We start from the raw sequence: 14045 nt of genomic DNA on the forward strand, positions 1-14045 counted from the left end.
CAATTCCCCCATGGATTCAGCTGTGTCAGATACCGGCTGGTTAATCATTATCATGATTGCACTTACAATAAAAGCAAGGTGCACAGGTAGCTGAGCTTGTGGTTAGCCATGTCTAGGTCTCCGTTTTCTGCCTTTCCCTGGAGTCGTGTAGTATGGGTTACTTATTTCTCCAATCTCTGGTATGTGGATGTGTAAAGTGCCATGTGATTTAATTTTCTGGGTAATATTGGTCTGTAACCTAAAGCCCTTATTTACAGTTGTTTAAGTGCAGCATGTGGCAGCAAGCAGTGGTTTTCTATACGTTGTTCTGACGCAGTTGGGGGTCGTGTCTAACGCCATGCTTCCAGCTCGGAGCTGTAATCAGCAGGACGCACGGACACAGACTACGCTGCTGTTTTGTCTTCATTGTAAATGTATTGCTGCTTTTGTCTTCTGTATAAATATGCTGTGTGTCGTGAGTTTTCTTTTAGGGAACCTGTAATTTAAGTACTGTGGGTTCTCTGAGACATTTGCGAAAGGCTATTTGGCCCACCCGCTTTTGGGATGTGGTGTTCAACACACTTGAGTGTGGATTTGCTTCATTGCATTTGTAGTGAGGGTCACTAGCGTGTGGGTGCAGTCTAATAAGTGGTTACTTACAGGGTGGGTCAGGGATTCCTTTTCCTGGTCGTGTCTTTGGTTAAACCCCAGTATTTATTTTCGTGTTTTTTTTTTCTTTGTTTTATTTATTTGAAATACCTTTTCTGTATTATATCTGTGGGTAATTAAGAGGTAAATGTCTGAACGGCATTTATTAGTGAATGTGGCGTTTCTCAATGTGAAAAGATTTTATATTTAATGAATTGCTTTTAATTGTCAGAACTGTCTCAGTCCTCCTTGGGAAGAACGAACCTGTGTTTGAGTATTACATATCCTTGGGTGAAAATCCTGAGGTCGCATAGTTGGCTACATTGTAAATCTTAGAGTTTTATTAATGTGAACTCCCAGGTTGCTTATCTTAGTTAGCACCTCTCTCTCCTTGCTCCTTAACCCCCGCTCGCGACACAGTGCTGAAGTTATGACGTCACTTTGTAGGACAACTCGGAAGTTAGCGGCGCATGGGTTCCCTCGATCGAAAAGCTATGCATTTTCCCCATAGACTTTTGGAAAATCGCAAAAAATAAGATCTGTGTTCAACAGAGTTGTGACCCTTACACGTTTTGTCTATCAAGATAATCTTTATAAGTGAATCCAAAATGTATACATTTTGAAGCCTATAGGCCTATAAAGTTTAAAAAACTATAGGCCTATAAAGTTTAAAAAAACACAAGCAGACACAAAGTTTAAAAAACCACAAGCAGGTTATAACTGGTGTGTTTTATGTCATAGATAAAAACTTAAAATATTAAAAATATTTAGAGGCTTTGTTAACCTTAGACCTTATTTCAGGCGATTTAGCAAAAACCCATAGACTTTAGGGCGAGGGAACTCACTTCCGTGTTTTGGCCAACAAAGTGACGTCATAACTTCGGCGCTCTATTCACACGGATCAGCGAAAATGACTAAAAATGCTGTATTCTCCTGCCAGGCCACTAGATGTCGATGAAACACTATAGATTGAACATGTAATACGCATGTGCATGACGTCATCGTCTTCAGAGATTTGCGTATTTGTTGTTTACACGCTTTCAAAAACTTGCACTTTGAAGTAGGGCTGTCGCGGTGAAGGAATTTCCCTTGCGGTAATTTTGAGTGGCTCAATAGCGCGATATGCGGTTTTACCGCCATTTATTTATTTATATTTATTTGTTGCTATATAAATACGTGTTATGATGTGGTCAACATACACAAAAACAATGTAACCAATGTAACTGAAACTAAACAGCGTCTCTACACATTGAAAGGCTGACACTCAGCGCACAGTTGTTACGCCAACGGACTGTCTCTGAGTGAGTCATTGAACCGTTCAACAAAAACGTTCAAAAAAGCTGATTCCTTAAATGATAGATGTAATGAAACAAGGTGTTCATTATTTTTTAACTTTGAGCTCCACTTTTCAAGGCTCAGCTGGCCAGCAATGCTTCACTTTTGGGCAAAGCTGAAGCAATGCTTCACTTAATAGAGACCAATGGCATTGATTCAATGCGTGACTCGCTGCTTTCCCCCCACGGCTTTCTCGCGCTGTGTAATGCTGACCAGCGCTGACGCCATTCATGGTAAATACCCTTACACGTTAAAAGGATGATAGCGTACGACAAATATTTCATTTCCTTGGAAACGGCAACCTTTTCACGAATATACATGACTTGACTTCAAAGACAGACGCAGTTAATCGCACGCGCTCAGTCGAACACATTCACTGTCTGTTTAGGCTTAAGTCCAAATCCACGAATCCTCTGTACAAATCACCATGATAAACAGTCTTGTTATCATTATTAACTTATTTAACATTCAATACACATGGTACGAACTACGAAGGGTGGCCTTATGAAAAAAGAAAATGCGGTTCGAGGTTGCTGCGGTTACTTGCATTGCTCTGCGGTTGGCCTGTCAGTAGCGCGGTACTGCAATATTGCGGTTATCGCGACAGCCCTACTTTGAAGTAAGTATTCAAAAGTTTGTGTGTTCAGGCACCCAAAACGTCGTTGTCGTGTAAGAGAACAGCCAAAACGCATAAAAAGTTTTACGTTTTTAGTTTAAAAAACAGCCCCTCAGTATCATTTCATTTTAGCTTAGCGGCTGTTTCCGTTTATTGTAACAATAGTTCTGGTTAAAGAGATAGAATATGTTTATAATTACACTATTAAAAGTGAAATATGGTATTCCATTGTTAAATATAACAGGGATAATAAACGTATGTTTTTGTCTGTCTTTTTTCTTAATAGACCTTTTTTCTCCGACTGTTTTTTTAAACCATTTTTTGGTTTTGTTTTGTCTGAGGATATGACTTTACCTCAACATGGCGACAGTGTACTGAAATGAATGCCGGCGAGGGAAGCGTCTGCTGCGGGTTAATGACCAACACTTGAACAGGTGAGCTGTGTCCGCTCAGGTTAATGAGATCACAGCCTGAACACTGGCGGGTTCGGGTTCACATCCCTCCTGATTGGGCCTTGCCTTCTTCTCCAAGTGCATGACTGATAGTGAAACAGATGTCTCTGAAGACACACACACACATATTTCACTCTTCCATGATCATCCCATCCGTCTAGACGGCAGCAAGAGGCGTATTTATCTGCGTTTCCTACAATCATTATAGGTCAGTGGGTGTAATAGCTGTAGCTTCTCTTCAGGAGAGAAAGAGAACAGACTGAAACATGTAATTTTCAGGCAAATTCTTCTGAACCGGTGCATTTTAGCATTTCTGCACGTCACACACACATCGTTGATCATTATTAAAAGAACAGTTCGCAGTCCGGTGTTGTTACTGTTTAAGTCTCCCTGTAGTCAATAATTTATCCCTTAAAACTCATCTTTGATCACCAACATGACGTTTAAATGTTTTTCAATGAAAAACAATTCTTCATGCCATGAAATAGCTTGAATTTAACTCGACACCCTTGCCTCATTTAGTATACTTTAGTATATTTAGTGGTTCTGTGTGAGAGTATGACGAGAGTGAGTGTATGAATGTATTCTTCTATGCATCAGGAGTGGCACTTTAAATTTCATTTGTGACAATGTTTTACAATGACAAATAAATGATTCTGACTCTGATACGTGGTTCTATGAATATGCAAATTAGCCCCGCCTCCACTAACATGTCGATCTGATTGGTTACAATGTAGTTTGTGACGTCAGAAACACCAGCGATTTCAAACCGTGTTTTTGAGACTGTCTTTGGTTCACTGCAGTTTTAAGGAGAAAATACTCAGAAATGCTGTCGACTTATGAATTTACACATGGTTTGTCTTAAAGCATATTAAAAACACCACATAGACATGTAAACAACATTAAAAGAGTGATTTTCACCACAGGGGGACATTAATACTAAAATACTGTAATATTTCTGTAGTTCAAACTGTAGATCATGGCGCTTGCAGCAGCAAGGTCATGGGTTTGATTCCCGAGGAATGCATGAACTGACTAAACGTATAGCTTAAATGCAATGAAAGTTGCTTTGGATAAAAGCATCTGTTAAAGGCATATATGTAAACAATAATAATAGCAACTGGTTCACACCAAAAATCTGATCAACTGTGCAAACCAGTTACTGTTGTAGTGGTGTTTGCAAAAACAAGTAATTGCTTGTCGTGCTGAAGGGGGAACCCTAGCAACCACCCAGAACAGCCTAGCAACTGCATAGCAACACCTTAGCAACACCCAGTGTAAAAAAAAAAGACATAGTAATGCACAAGCAACCACCCAATGTCTCAAACTACCTTGTAACCAATCAGATCAATGAGTGATCGTCAACGAGTGGATCTCTATGAGAAAACGTTTAAATATGTCATTTTGGTGATCAAAGCTGAGTTTTAAGGGACAAAATGATGGAGGGGGACTTTAAAGCATATGCCAAATGCATAAATGTAATTAGTAACACTAGTTCACACCAAAAATGAAAAATGTTCTCACACTTGTCAATGACTCCGTTTTCCATCCAAAAGAAATGGATGGTGATTTATTCTGCCAAAGACTAAAAACTGCCATAAAAGTGTGAAAGATGTCGCTATATACTCCAAATCTGATTGCTTGCATGAGAAAAAGCCCCAAGTTTGAGTCATTCACTGATAATCTCTTCTCAAATCGCACTTATAGTCGTGTTTTTCATCTGACACACAAGAATCAATGATGTTCAGTGTCAAACTGTCAATGACATCAAACCTGCTGTTATCCATTATTCTTCTTACAAAGCACCACATCACTTCATCAGTCATGGCCACTAAGAGCTGCATGAAGATATTGCATGCAAATTTCTTCTCAGAAATCCCAGCCTGGAACGGCATGACAGAAGTCTCACTATTCTTTTAATGTCGCAGATCAATTATTGTCTTCTGCATCATTACCCGGTTCTTATATTTGTATCAATCAAAGCCGCTCGATGCTAAACGCCTCAATCAATGCCGGCTAAAAGCAAACAAGACATTTTCTGGTCTGCAGCACTAAACCGGCTGTAAGAGACAAACTCAAGTTCACAGTCATACGTCCTCCTCCGAGAGCGCATCTTTTCGGGCACGGTTAGCGGCTACGCAAGATGGACAACTCCTGCCCGTCTGAGTCCCCACTGAGGAGAAGAGAGATTAATGGAGTTCCTCCAACAGGCAGCATATTTCTTTATGTTGGACACATATGCTGTGGAAGCGCCCACGGCGTTGTCCAGGGGTGGAGAATCAGTCTTCAACGTCAGTTAGCGATGCGCTACGAGGCCCGGCGTCGCGCTGATGCCTCTATTTGGTGCTGTATTAAACATCACTCCGAGGCTGTCGGACGCTGGCCTTTCGGTTTTATGAAATGTGCTTATGCAACCAACACAACACGTGAAATGCAATGTCCTTTTTATTGTTTCCCAAAGTGCCTGTGAAGTTGCTTTCTATAGAAATGTAATTTAGGCACATTCAAGCTCCAAGAACTCAATGCACGGGTGAAAATGCTTTTTGGAGATTAAAAAAACAATTTGTAGGTAAAACTCTGCATGCATGAGCATTTGCTGGTCATGAATGCAATGCATGTTCTGAAATGCTTTGGTACAAGAACTTATTACACATTTTATTTGATCTATTTCCCTGCTCTTGAATTTTAACCTCAAGTTCTAATAAATATATGGTTATATCACTATTATTTTAGATGTACAGTGTCAGAAATGCTTTCAGGCTCACAGCGCCACCCAGTGCTCGAGGACAGAATCACCCCCAAAAAATAGAATTTAAGATTTAAGATCTGAGGGACTTTTTGCACATGAAACTGCTACACACAGAAAACCAGCAACGTCCTTTTGAAACGACAAATCTGAAACAGGTTGCATCCGAAACCGTAAAATGAAGATTTAAACAACTTCACAGTTCAAATAATTTGTTTCATAAACGTTAAGTTCCATAAAGTTACAGACCTCATATTTCATCTTAATAATTTAAAAGGCAAAAGGACAGGTAAGGGCCTAACACCAAATATGATACTAATTCTATGAAATAAGTATGAATATCCCTTATCTAGTAAATATATCTTGTTTTAAAGATATTTAGATATTTCTACTGGACAAAAATTCAAGAATACTGACTTTAAAAAGTCAGTTGACTTTTGAATTTACACATGGTTTGTGTTTACGCATATTAAAAACACCACATAGACATATAAACAAGATTAAAAGCTGGATTTTCACCACAGGGGGACTTTAAGGGTTTAGGGGGCGATTTTAGACACAGACCTTGTTTTGCCCTCCAGGTGGGCATGCCTATAAGGGTGTGATGTCATAAGGAGGTGCCTTTTTTTTTTTTAGCCAATCAGAAATGTTTTCGGCATGTGACTCATATTGCTAGGGAACAAAAAGAGGATGGAGGAATTGAAGGAAAGCGCAAAACTGCACTTCAAGGATCTGCCCTTATGTTGTTAAAGTTCGGTTAAGAAATTAATAAATAATAAAGATAAAGTAAGATGCCCTGTTGATATATGTTCATATATGTGATATGATTTATTTAAACTGCAAAGGTAAAGCATAAATTAAAATGATTGTGACAGATGTGAACCGGGAGGAGAATGTATACGTGCGTCAGGTTTCTCGACAAGAAAGACTTAGTATTTTTGTCTTGTTTCCAGTCCAAATATCTAAAAATTCTTAAATCAAGAAGCATTTACTAGAAATGCCATAAGATTTTATGCCTTGTTTTCTGGGGGAATTAATCAAAATTAAGTGAGTTTTTGCTTAAAACAAGCGAAATTATCTGCCAATGGAGTAAGAAAAATATTCTTAATTCAAACAGAAACGATATTATTTTTCTCACACCATTGGCAGTTAATTTAGCTTGTTTTAAGCAAAAACTCAATTAATTTGTATTTATTTCCACAGAAAACAAGACATAATATCTTATGGCATTTTACTACTTAAAGGTGCGTTGTTTAATATTTAGGAGGATCTGTTGACAGAAATGCAATATCATATACGCAACGATGTGTTCAGTGGTGTATAAAGACCTTACTTATGAACCGTTATGTTTTTATTACCTTGGAATGAGCCGTTTCTGTCTACACACACCGCGGGTTCCCTTACATCGACATGTGTCTACGGTGGCCCTAAACGGACAAACGCGTTTCGTCACTATGTTGTTCTTCGTTTAAAGAAGCTGCTAAAGTCAGCGAATAAAACACTGACACAATAATGAACAAGTAACCATAATATTCGCAATAACCTATCGTTTTGCTGAATAATTAAGTAAACCTAATTTCTTAATTAATCCTTGTAAAGAAACCTCATTGCTGAACTGGCTACTCTCTGCTGTCACAGACGATGACATCACTTCCTGTCGGCCACCATAACTTCTGTTGGGTGCGATTTGCAACCTCACCACTAGATGCCGCTATAAATTACACACCTTCAAGTAAATGTATCTTCATTTAAGAATTTTTTGATATTTGGACTGGAAACAAGACAAAAATACTAAGTAAGAAAAGCATTTTTTGCAGTGTAGCTCGATCTGTTTCCGGGTCGTAAGATGGAGGACGGTTGAGTGAGGAAACGCACCACATGTGTTCTCTGAAGTGCACTTACTTGTATGTAATGTCTCAGTTCCGGGGGCACAGGCCGTCCAGCGCTCATGCTCTCAGTAAACCAGCTGATATTCAGCACGTGTGTGTCCTGTGTCTCTCCAAATCCCTGCTCCTCCAACCAGTTCCAGAGATCCTGCGCCGTGTTTCCCTCAGACACGATGTGAGTCACGTTACCACTGCAAACACAAGATACACACCATTAGACACACATAATGAGTTCAAGAAGAAACCTCAGATTGTGTGGCTGTTTGCAAAGCACCTTAATCCACTTTCACATCTACTCTGCGATTGATTGATTCTCTCACACACACCCACATGCTTTTTTAATTTCTCTAGTGGTCGTCTGAGATCAGATTATAGTGTGTGAAATCAAATCAGGAGGACTTTCACACTGGGATCTGCATTAGGATGTGTGTATGTGACGAGTCTGACCAGAAGCAAGGGTGTAATAACACACACCGCTCAGTCACTCCGAGCTTTCAGCACTTTGGTAAATTACTTTGTCTAACAAAGCAGTCGCTAAACGAAATTACCCACGTCAGACATCGCTTGCAATCAGCAAACGGGGAAGAAGAAGAGCAGAACAAACTGTGATTGTAGCGGATGTTTGAAATTAGCCAGAGACGAGAGAGTTTGTGGGTAAATCGACCCGTGACGTGATCTGAGAAAATAATTTCCACACTTCTGTTCGTCATCAACCAGAAAATACATGTCTTGTTTGATGCACACTAAAAAAAAAAAAACGCAATCTTTTATTGTTTGACTCTGTTTTATTTATTCACTGTAAAAATTATATGATCAATACGTTTTTACATAGCTTTAACTCGTTAAAATAAGTCAAGTGATATTCAATGTTTTACAAGTTATACAAGATTCAACTCATTTTTTAAAGTCAGTTTGATGTAATTTAAGTTGAAATGACTTAAACATCCTTAAAAATTTAAGGCAGCCACTTTTTTTACAGTGTAAGCCATCATAGTATTTAGTCATATTTTTGAATACGATTATTTATATTTTGAGATTTCATTATAATTTTAGTAAGTTTTAGTATTTTTTTTATATTTCTACTTTTGCTTTAATTTATTTTCATTTCAGTTTTAGTAATTTTACTTCAACTCAAACTTGTGCATTTTAGTTAGTCACACCAATACAACATTTCTAATTTTCATCCAAGTTTATGTAAGTTTTTCATCTAATTCTTATATTTCATTTTCTCTTGATTTCAGTTAATGAAAATGTTTAGTAGTTTTAGCTTTTCTTAACAATAACAACATTGGTTTGACTAGAAAGCAGAGAACCGATACATTAGCAGAGTCACAAGAACAAATGAGTCCAACATATTTCATGATTTTTTACAGTTTTCAAGTAAAATAATGGTGATGTTTGTCTCCACAAAACTCACTGGCAAAATGATGAGGTGGTTGCCAGGGCGTTGCTATGGCCAAAGTCAAACAAGCCCAAGTTTCGATGATAACTTGGACTGAACTTTTACAAAAACACTGATGATATCTGATGTTAATGCAATGGAAATTTGAAATTCATGCATGACATTCATGGTTTTTAAATTGTATGTAAATTTGTCAGATGTGATCTCGAAGTAAACTGCCTCAAAACCAAATTATTTTAACTGCTTTCCACATTAATTTATAATCTATGAAATAAAATATCTATGATACATATTTCTAAGAGTGGAGTATAAAGATTATAAGAGTCAAAGTGGTTCTATATAGAACTCTAGGGTTATGATTTAATTTTAAAGAACACCATGCAAAAAAAAAGGTTCAATATAAGATTATAAATTATTGTATACTACTTTCATTTTTAACGAGTTGTTTAGTAAAAAAAAAAATTTAAATAACAACTAAATCCATAAAATGATTGGAACCCCCGAAAGGTTCCGTATAGAACCTTTTCTTCTAAGATTGGACTCATTTTCAGTTTTGGGAAAAGTTACTTTTAAAAGTAATGCATTACAATATTGCGTTACTCCCTAACAAAAAGTAACTACTGTAATTGTGTTAGTTACTTTTTACGTAAAGTATTGCATTACATTACTTTTGCGTTCCTCTTTCTCACCTGGGCTGGGCTTGTTTTTTTAATAACAAAAACGAAACAAAACAAAAAATCTCCTCTTTTTTTATTCCCTCAAAGGAATTTTATGAGAATCTCCTTGTGCAACCTCTGAGCAAGAACATTTTCCTCTTACATCAAACTCCACTGGAATCAAATCACGGCTTGATTTATTTAACAGCTTCAGTGATATCAATATAAAATAAGATTAATTAACAGTTAAAGGGATAGTTCACCAAAAAATGAAAATTCTGTCAGTAATTACTCTCCCTCATGTTGTTCAACCCCGTAAGACCTTCGTTCATCTTCGGAACACGAATTAAGATATTTTTGATAAATCTGAGAGCTGGATCACTCCTCCATAGGCTTCTAAGGGATTGACACTTGTTAACCAGAAAAGTTATTAAAGACATCGTTAAAATAGTCCAAGTGACTACAGTGGCTCAATCTTAAGTTTATCAAGCGACGAGAATACTTTTTGTGCGCAAAAACAAACAAAAATAATGACTTTATCTCAACTCTTCATTTCCTTCTCTGTTTGCCTCGGTCAGTTAGCGTAGTGTGATAGCGTAGAGCTACGCCACACGTAGGCTCACTATTGGCCGACGCTGGTCATGTGTGTGATACGTGTGACGTACAACACAGAAGCGCTGCGCTGTTACACTAGTGAACTCACTCGACGCCCACAGAGAAGGAAATGAATAGTTGAAATAAAGTTGTTATTTTTGTTTGTTTTTGCGCACAAAAAGTATTCTCGTCGCTTGATAAACTTAAGATTGAGCCACTGTAGTCACTTGGACTATTTTAACGATGTCAAGTTTCAATCCTTTAGAAGCCTATGGAGGAGTGATCCAGCTCTCAGATTTAATCAAAAATATCTTAATTTGTGTTCTGAAGATGAACGAAGGTCTTACGGGGTTGGAACAACATGAGGGAGAGTAAATACTGACAGAATTTACATTTTTGGGTGAACTATCCCTTTAATCTCCAGTCTTTCTTGTGCGCCTGTGTGCCGTCTCTATCATTGCATGCTTCTGTGTTCTGTGTAATACCCGGGGAATCTTTATAGGGCATTGTATTATCACACTCTTACTGATATCAAACCCTCACTGGCTTAGAAACTGTCAGTTTTAAGCTCGTCACGATGCGTTTCCTGTGGTTGGTTGCAGACGCTCAAGCTCAAGCTGTGTTTCTGGGAATGGTGCCATCGCTCAGCTGGGAACGGCACGATACACTACGGCAAACTGCTGGTGCTGTTATGCCCATCTACCCCAACAACTCCCACTGGTGCTCCTCCACCTGCACAAACTGGCACAAACTGGCAAAAACTGGCACCAACAGCAACCTGGATCATTCTGCCCGAGCAGACACCTCACTTCACGACTCGGGTTTATTATATTACACATGTTGCACGAGTCCTTTACGCTTTTCAATTCAATTCAATTCAATTTATTTGATCAGAAATACAGTAAAATTGTGAAATATTATAATAGTCGTGAAAATATAGTAAAGTGTAATTTATTCCTGTGATCAAAGCTGAATTTTCAGCATCGTTACTCCAGTCTTCAGTGTCACATGATCCTTCAGAAATCACTATAATATGATGATTTGATGCTCAAGAAACATTTATGATTATTATCAATGTTGAAAACGGTTTTGTGTAAATTGTGATACATTTCATTTTTCAGGATTCTTTGATAAATAGAAAGTTCAAAAGAACAGCATTTATTTGAAATCGAATCTTTTGTAACATTATAAATGTCTTTACTGTCACTTTTGATCAATTTAATAGATCCTTGCTGAATAAAAGTATTAATTTCTATTGGTATCTCAGTTTCCACAAAAATCTGAAGCAGCACAACTGTTTTAAACATAATCATAAATGTTTCTTGAGCATCAAATCATCATATTATAGTGATTTCTGAAGGATCATGTGACACTGAAGACTGGAGTAATGATGATGAAAATTCACAGGAATAAATTACACTTTACTATATATTCACATAGAAAACACCCATTTTAATACTTATGACTTTTTTCAGCAAATAAATGCAGCGTTGATGAGTCATTTCTTTCAAAAACATCCAAAAAATCTTAAATATTCCAAACTTTTGCATGACAGTGTAAGTTAGTCTATACTTGTAATTTCTGTTTTTTACTCGGAGTGACTGATTAATAATGTTAAATCAACAGTTACTGAGCTGCACAATGAGGTTTTAATAGATGGTTTCTGTGCTATTATTACAACATCATTTTCCACAGAACCTTCTGTCCTGAAGCTCATGGAGACACCAGCTGCACTACTCATTATCCCTGTGATTTGCATAAAATTGCATGCAAATTAAAATATTATACAGTGATAAATAGAACTTTTAACTGTTTGCCAGAGAGATGTATGTCACTCACTGTCCTTAAATAGGGAAATATCTCTACTGGGATCAACTGGGAACTGTTTGTTTGTTTGTTTGATCCCACTCAAAGAAAAACACAGAAAGTGCCGATGACTATTTTCACACTTGGTTCATTGTCTTTACTTGCACGATCACGGTACGTTTGTTTCGTCGTGGTAAGACGCTTTTCATGCATTTTTACTATATATTAGAACTACACTAACATTGACGCATTAATGCACTAACATTAATGCTGGAATTAATGCATTGCACGAGATACTTTTCAACTAGTATCCATTGCAATGCAAAATAAAAATTATTTGCAATGACATTAGCTTCTTCATCAATGCCATTAACTTCCGCAAGACTGAATCCACACATGGTTTGAATCCTTTTCCAAGCAGATTTGGATGGGGTTTCTTTACACAACTGCTTTTACAGCATCAAAACAAACAAAACTTTTGGGTTCGCATCAAAAACTCTAGCAGAATTCTGGTTTATTTATAAACTGATCAGCAAGTTTAATTGTCAGAATCCCAAGTTCAGTATATGTGAAAAATGAACAGTTGGTTTAATGCTGAACTGAGCTGTAATGCTCGACTCTGATGTATGAAGAAGGTCAGAGTTGCTGCGTCCAATTTGCCAACTTAAACTATGCCTTTGTGAAGAACTAGTACATACTTTTGAGTGTGTATCAGACCAGCAAGATTTGGGACAAACTACTTTGTCATAATTGCATCTTTTCACTTAGTTTTGTGCATTTAAATGGCCCTGTCAACTTGTTATCTTGTCACAGTTAAAATCCTCCACATTCAATTCAAGAGAGAAATGCAGTTGATCTGACAGTCGTGGGTCTTTCATGCCGAGGCTCCTCGTGTGTTTGCATAATGATGCATTTAAAAGTTAATGATCAAATGTGTCTTTCTAAAGTTCAAAATGCTGTTGCAGATGAAATATAATATGGATAATACTGAATACATATATTCTTGTCAGATGACATAGTGATAATTAATCACTCAAACCCCTTTATCGGTTTCACACATTAATAAAAAGTGGGGGGAAATTATAAATAGAAAATTCCTGATGGTTTTGATGACAATGACTGCACTATTTATGGCAATTCTACATTAAGAAAAAAAGTTTTAAAAAATTAGTAATATTATAAATGGTTTTGATTTTTATGACAATAGTGTTTAGACAGTGGAAAGTAGTATCCTGATATTAACACTCGTATTACTGTGAAATATTTACTGATTTTTATAAAAGCAAATGTAAGAATAACTTTTAGGAAGGATGAACATTTTCTGGACTGAAGCAACTCAGGTTTACTTTAGAAAAATTTGTGAGTATCAAATATGATCATCCGGGTTTTTGTTCATCTCTCAATCATCATTGTATTCCATTGCATTATAAGTTTTAAAACTACAAAGCTTTGATCATAAAACTAAACATTAAAATATCATCATACTGAGATATTATTGCCAGATATTGATATTTATATGCATTTTATATCAGTATCTGCTGTACTGTTATACAGATCTCATTGATTTACATTACAAGCATCAGAATAAAATTTCTCTCTGTCCACCATGTTTGTAGTTTTTAATACTTTTTTATTCGCGTTTGTAGTTCTAATCAAATCCTCATCCAACGTTCAATATTAGCCACTAGAGTGCAATATTAGCACGGACATACTACGATTTGCGACCTGGCAGTTGAAATCAGCTCCATAATACGCAATATAATTTACGACCAGCGGACGTCGTACTACACCGTTGAAATACTTCGGAAGCGAGTAGAACAAAAAATGGCGGAGAGATTGTAAGGTTGATTCTGTCAGTGTCAGAATGATCTCTCTGATGAGGGTTATAGAGACATAAATAGGAAGACTGCTGCGTGGAGGAAAGT

At 37.1% G+C, this 14045-nt stretch overlaps 1 protein-coding gene across 1 annotated transcript in view; it reads right to left on the bottom strand.

Annotated features, from left to right (window-relative positions):
• dntt (deoxynucleotidyltransferase, terminal) overlaps positions 1-14045 on the bottom strand; it is a 184088-nt gene that overhangs the window by 169240 nt on the left and 803 nt on the right. The window contains exon 2 of the mRNA XM_077217389.1: positions 7679-7853. Within this exon, the coding sequence (XP_077073504.1) occupies positions 7679-7853 (175 nt within the window). The remainder of the gene's footprint in view (positions 1-7678; positions 7854-14045) is intronic.

Source organism: Siphateles boraxobius, unplaced genomic scaffold (assembly GCF_051911475.1).
Source record: "Siphateles boraxobius isolate OS27281-9 unplaced genomic scaffold, OSU_SipBor_1 73, whole genome shotgun sequence".
Lineage (NCBI taxonomy): Eukaryota > Metazoa > Chordata > Actinopteri > Cypriniformes > Leuciscidae > Siphateles > Siphateles boraxobius.